This window comes from Phyllobates terribilis, unplaced genomic scaffold (assembly GCF_046119375.1).
Source record: "Phyllobates terribilis strain yellow unplaced genomic scaffold, ASM4611937v1 Scaffold_82__1_contigs__length_6685932, whole genome shotgun sequence".
NCBI lineage: Eukaryota > Metazoa > Chordata > Amphibia > Anura > Dendrobatidae > Phyllobates > Phyllobates terribilis.
The window spans coordinates 3,460,755-3,467,548 of NW_027362842.1; the positions used below are offsets into that span (position 1 = coordinate 3,460,755).

General features: G+C 44.7%; 1 protein-coding gene across 1 annotated transcript; it reads right to left on the minus strand.

The window, feature by feature from the left end:
- Window positions 1–2,318: 2,318 nt before the first annotated feature.
- On the minus strand, window positions 2,319–6,427 carry LOC141197272 (vomeronasal type-2 receptor 26-like). Its single transcript, XM_073662659.1, has 2 exons — window positions 6,136–6,427; window positions 2,319–3,220 (listed from the first exon to the last, which is right to left on the minus strand). Exons 1-2 carry the CDS (start codon window positions 6,425–6,427, stop codon window positions 2,319–2,321), a joined length of 1,194 nt encoding a protein of 397 aa, XP_073518760.1.
- Window positions 6,428–6,794: the final 367 nt, after the last annotated feature.

Here is a 6,794-nt window from a genome sequence, read left to right on the forward strand (position 1 = left end):
TGAGCAGATGATTATACCTTTTTCTTCATTTTCTGTTTAAAAATTAATATTTTGTTCCTAATTTCATTTGGAGTTGAATGTGCAGCTTCTGGCGCTTCTGTGTCTATGGAGATAAATGCGATTATGAGGATTCAGCTTTTTCTCACTTGGTTTACCACACAGCTATTATTTTGCACATAACTTTATATATTTTTTATTATATTTATTTTTATGTGATACCAATATAAAATGAAAAGTTCATGTCATTAACAGTGTTCTTTATATATACCCCAACATATCAGACTCTCGCCTACCATGGAAGACTTCAAAAGAAACCTGAAGACCTACCTCTTCCAACAAGCCTACAACCTGCAGTAACCACCGCCCCACCACATTACTGCATGACCTCCTCTACCCCCATCTACTGTATCCTCACCCATCCCTTGTAGATTGTGAGCCCTCGCGGGCAGGGTCCTCGCTCCACCATACCGCTGCACAACCAGCTCTACCCCCATCTACTGTATCCTCACCCATCCCTTGTAGACTGTGAGCCCTCGCGAGCAGGATCCTCGCTCCTCCTGGACCAGTCGCTGACTCGTTTAGTTAAGATTATGTAAATGTTTTTGCTATGTACAGTACAGACCAAAAGTTTGGACACACCTTCTCATTTAAAGAAATTTCTGTATTTTCATGACTTTGAAAATTGTACATTCACACTGAAGGCATCAAAACTATGAATTAACACATGTGGAATTATATACTTAACAAAAAAGTGTGAAACTACTGAAAATATGTTTTATATTCTAGGTTCTTCAAAGTAGCCACCTTTTGCTTTGATGACTGCTTTGCACACTCTTGGCATTCTCTTGATGAGCTTCAAGAGGTAGTCACCGGAAATGGTTTTCACTTCACAGGTGTGCCCTGTCAGGTTTAATAAGTGGGATTTCTTGCCTTATAAATGGGCTTGGGACCATCAGTTGTGTTGTGCAGAAGTCTGGTGGTTACACAGCTGATAGTCCTACTGAACAGACTGTTAGCTGCTTTTTTTTGCCATAATGCAAATTCTAAGTAAAGAAAAACAAGTGGCCATCATTACTTTAAGAAATGAAGGTCAGTCAGTGCGAAAAATTGGGAAAACTTTGAAAGTGTCCCCAAGTGCAGTTGCAAAAACCATCAAGCGCTACAAAGAAACTGGCTCACATGAGGACCGTCCCAGAAAGGAAGACCAAGAGTCACCTCTGTTTCTGAGGATAAGTTTATCCCAGTCACCAGCCTCAGAAATCGCAGGTTAACAGCAGCTCAGAATAGAGACCAGGTCAATGCCACACAGAGTTCTAGCAGCAGACACATCTTTACAACAACTGTTAAGAGGAGACTTTGTGCAGCGGGCCTTCATGGTAAAATAGCTGCTAGGAAACCACTGCTAAGGACAGGCAACAAGCAGAAGAGACTTGTTTGGGCCAAAGAACACAAGGAATGGACATTAGACCAGTGGAAATCTGCACTTTGGTCTGATGAGTCCAAATTTGAGATCTTTGGTTACAACCACCTGTCTTTGTGCGACGCAGAAAAGGTGAACGGATGGACTCTACATGCCTGGTTCCCACCGTGAAGCATAGAGGAGGAGGTGTGATGGTGTGGGGGTGCTTTTCTGGTGACACTGTTGGGGATTTATTCAAAATTGAAGGTATACTAAACCAGAATGGCTACCACAGCATCTTGCAGCGGCATGCTATTCCATCCGGTTTGCGTTTAGTTGGACCATCATTTATTTTTCAACAGGACAATGACCCCAAACACACCTCCAGGCTGTGTAAGGGCTATTTGACCAAGAAGGAGAATGATAGGGTGCTATGCCAGATGACCTGGCCTCCACAGTCACCAGACCTGAACCCAATCGAGATGGTTTGGTGTGAGCTGGACCGCAGAGTGAAGGCAAAAGAGCCAACAAGTGCTAAGCATCTCTGGGAACTCCTTCAAGATTGTTGGAAGACCATTTCCGGTGACTACCTCTTGAAGCTCATCAAGAGAATGCCAAGAGTGTGCAAAGCAGTCATCAAAGCAAAAGGTGGCTACTTTGAAGAACCTAGAATATAAGACATATTTTCAGTTGATTCACACTTTTTTGTTAAGTATATAATTCCACATGTGTTAATTCATAGTTTTGATGCCTTCAGTGTGAATGTACAATTTTCATACTCATGAAAATACAGAAAAATTCTTTAAATGAGAAGGTGTATCCAAACTTTTGGTCTGTACTGTATATCCCTATCACATGTAAAGCGCCATGGAATAAATGGCGCTATAATAATAAATAATAAGAATAATTATTACATGAATTAATGTTTCTCCAGGAATTGTCTTCTACTGTTCATCTCTGGCCTCATGATAATATTGTAGCATTTGGGGAAGAATATGCAGCCCAATATCCCAATCTGTGAGGCCAATATAGAGAATATCTGTACCATGACCATGTTCTTCCCCTTACTGCTCAGATACGCTGGGATAGCACAGATCCAGACGCTGCAGAAGACCAGCATGCTGAAGGTGATGTACTTGGCCTCATTATAGATATCAGGTAATGTCCTCACCATGAAAGCCAGAACAAAGCTCACAGCGGCTAGAAACCCCATATAACCCAACATAAAGTAAAAGGCCATGACAGAACCTTCATTACATTGAATGATGATCTTCCCTGGATAAGTGTCCATGTCCATCTCCTGAAATGGAGGAGAAACAGACAACCAAATAACGCCATTCAGAAACTGAATAAAAGAGCAGATCAGTACTACAGAATTGGGCAGTGTTATCCCCATCCATCTCCTCCAGGAGCTTCCAGGTCTGGTGGCTTTGAAAGCGATGGAAACCATGATGGACTTGGCCAGGATGGAAGACACCGCAACAGTGAAGGTGACTCCAATGGAGATTTGTCGTACCATGCAAGTTGTGTCATTGGGGCGACCAATGAACAGGAACACACAAAATAAACTCATCTTCAGGGACAGAAGAAGAATGAAGCTGATGTTCCGATTATTGGCTTTTACTATAGGAGTGTCTGAGAAGAAAATGAAAATCCCTATTACAAGGAGGGTTATGATAAGAAAAAGTCCAGACATGGAGGAGAAAACTGCTGCCATTACATCCTGCTCATATGATAGAAACTCCATTATTTTTGGAATACACGCGTCTTTAGCTTCATTTGACCATTTCTCATCAGGACATTTGTGGCAGATTTCACTATCTGGAAATAATATAAGAAAAGTACTTATAATACATGATTACAGAGCTGTGAAGAAATGGCACCAGAGGGACCCTGCAGAATCCCACCACTGCCAACATTGTGAAGAAATGGCTAAAGAGGGCCCCCCAGAATCCCACTGTTGCCACCACTTGTTATGGATCCACACCCCGCCACCCGCCTGACGTCACAATTACATCAGACGAAGCACGTGGTACGGATCTGCCCTTTGCACCAATGTGACATTCCGCACTCCTTCAAGGATGCGCAAGGTCAGATTGGTACAGTTCTGCACAGACACCCCCTGTCCACACGGGTACAGGAAGGCACCAGGGAGTGAGAAGAGATGGCCCACTCAATCACTGACGTGACACCACTCTCGCTCACACCCCTGAAAAGCTGAGAGGCTCCCTCACTAGCTACAGTGAAGCAGAGCCTGGTTGGCCTGGGAGAGATGCCACCAGTTTTTATTGATATAACGGACTTATATCGGGCTAGAAACCCGCCTGATGGCATGTTCATGGGCCGAACAACGGACGTTAGAGTTTGTGGATCGAGATAAAGGAACAGTGCAAGGTTAAATTATATATTTAATCACGTTAAGGGCACACTAGACAAACACTATATACACAAGGGTTATACATACAGAATGGTCAGAGTTGCAAGCACAATAGTATTGGGTCCATAAGATATAAAGCAGTAATTATGAGTCAATTACCGGTTAGATGGGCGACCTGGCTTTCTGGGGAAGGGCTGCCACATGGGAGGCTTACGGGGCCCTCTCTCTTTGTTTCAGGACTTTTCCCACATGACTTGACGTCACAACCTCCTCAGGAAAAAGACACTGGGCTCTGGCAGCAGGGACTGTTAAACTCTCTGGGTCACTCCCACTACTGCCCCCTGGTTGAGCCCAAGTCTCCACCCCCGGTCTAAACTCCCAAAAACTACAATGGGTTACATGTTCTTACTGGATGCTCCTAGGGAGCCGGTTCTGGTGTCATCAGATCCAGCCAAGCCCCTGCTATGCGTGGATACCAAACACTGGGGTCCTAGGGGCCCCAGCAAGGCTTTGTTGGGTATCTCCCTTTTCCTTACGCACTGGATGGTGTTTAAAGCTAGGGTGACATTCCCCATTCTTTTGGGTTTCCAAAAATCTATTTTGTGTATCCTGGGATGTATTCCCATAACTCGGTTTTGAATTATAGTGTCGTACACAAAGAAACACATAGACCGGGGGAGGGGCCGTCCTGTGCCACTCACAGCTGCTGGAAGGACTGTCACTCCCTGCCTCTAGGCCCCCTCCCTTTCAGCTGCAGTGTCTCAGATTTGCATATGTAGACCTCTATAACCCCCGCCAAACTGTGCACAGTGATTTACTGGGGATTATCTTGAATTTTCTTCACAAGCGCCCTGCAGGACATTATTGTCATGGTTCCACCCATCAGTGTGTCTGGGATGCAGTTACTGACAACTCAGTCATCCAGTCTGGTGCAGGGGCGTGCTGAGCTGTCAGTGTATTGAGTGACAGATCGGCCGTCCAATCTGAGACTGGTAGGTGCTAGATATCTCCAGGTGTTCATTATCCTAGGTGATTGCCAGGCTACTAAACTGGGCTATTACTCCCAGACCTCTGCCAGACATACATTCAGCCTGTGTGAGGTTTGTCTCTCTGTGCCTTGTGTTCTGGGAATTGATCTTTCGTTGCCTGACCTTGGATCTCATTCTGACCATCTGTCTGTTTAACCCCTTCTGCTCTGACCAGCTATCCTCCTGGTATTCTGACCTTGGAACATTACTTGACCAGACCTTTGTCTCTTCCTTCTGTTTATGATTCACCCTCCTGTTTTTTGACTTTGGACTCCTTGACTATCCCGTCTCACGGCTTGGCCGTGAAAAGTGACTCAACGTCACATTACGTCTGGCCGATACGTTTTTCTTTTTCGCAAGTATGGAACCTGTTTACACACTCTGTGACCAGGTGGCGAATTTGACGCAGATGACTCAGGATCTGGCTAAGGAATGCCCGAGTCTGGAGTCATCACAATGTCAGTTGCAGGGTCAGATAATTTGATGAATACCTTCTATAGCCCTCCACTGCCGGTAGTGGCTGTGACTTCAGTACCCTCTGATGTATAGTTGGTCTCTCCCGAACATATAATAGTCCTCCCTGATAAATGTTTGGGAGAGAAAGACCAGTTTATGGTTTTCAGGGAGAGCTGTAGTTTACTTTTTCCCTGTGCCCCAGGTCATCATGGGAGGAGTTCCAGCGCATTGGAATAATCATGTCCATACTGTGAGGAGGCCCTCAGACCTGGACATTTTCCTTGTCCCCACAAGCCCCAGAAGGATTTTCTGTTGACGCCTTCTTTGACAATTTTGGTCTAATATATGATGAACCCGACAGGATCCAGGTCGCTGAGGCTAAGATCATGAACCTGGCACAGGTGTGTTGCACAGCTGAGGACTACTGTACTCAGTTCAAGTAGTGCTCCACTGCAGTTCTGTAGAACGATGCAGCTCTCAGGTACCAGTTCCACAAAGGCCTTTCAGAAACCTTTAAGGACGCTCTGGTCCTTCATGGCGCCCCATGTTTTCTGGCGGAGGCCATGAAGCAGGCCATACGAAGGGACTGCAGAATCCATAAGAGACGTGATGAACAGCATGCAGCCCGTTATACTTCCCCATAGCAGGTCCATTTACTGGAGGTGGAGCCATTGGAGGTTAGAGTTGCCAGTTTTCGCGTTGTGGAGAAAAGACGAAGACAAGATCACATGAATCGGCCAATTTATGCGCCAAGTATTCTGAAATATTCCTATTTTCTAGAGCAGTAATGTAATTCAAATTTCATATTTCATATTTGCATATTATAGAGCTACAGAGGGCAACTTTATTTGTTAATTATATATGGAGATGGTTACTGTTAGTAAGCACCTGTACACAACTGTTTTCTGTTTTGGGAGTGACAGTCAGTCTTTTGATATTTGTAGGCAAGATCTCGGACTCGGTCTGTATTGTGGCCTCCCTGGACATTTTCTCAAGAATTGCCCAACTTTTCCTCAGGCTAGCAAGCCATCGGGGGAACGTCTGAGTTTGGGTGATGGCCAAGGAGGTTACCCAGACTCCCAGGTACCTTTTTTCTTCCTCTGATAAAGTACTGATAAATACGGTGTTATCCTTCAAGAACCAGGGGTTATAAACATTGGCGTCCATTGACTGTGGGTCTGCTGCTAACTTTATTGATTCGGTACTGGTTCTGAAGTTTGGGTTAGGAACTGTTAGTTTAGAAAGACCCATTCAGATCTGGGGTCTTCCATGGCTTCAGATTCACAATCCTGTTATCGATTGGTGTCAGAGGGAGATTTTGAAATGGAGCCCCAATTGTTGCAAGAAATGTCTAAAATCTGTACAAATATGCTTTGCTAGACTGAAGGGTCTTCCGAGGTACCTGATGGATTTCGGAGATGTGTTCTCTGAAAAAGAGGCAGAGATACTACCACTCCATCATCCTTATGACTGTGCTATTGATCTTATTCCTAGTGCCAAATTGCCTAAAGCTCGTCTTTACAATTTGACTGGG

Excerpts from the sequence above, each read along its gene's own strand:
- LOC141197272 (XM_073662659.1), bottom strand. The coding sequence starts at position 6,427 with ATGGACGCCAATGTTTATAACCCCTGGTTCTTGAAGGATAACACCGTA. Across the intron at positions 3,221-6,135 it reads TGTACAGGTGCTTACTAACA|ATAGTGAAATCTGCCACAAA; the intron begins GTAACCATCTCC and ends TATTATTTCCAG.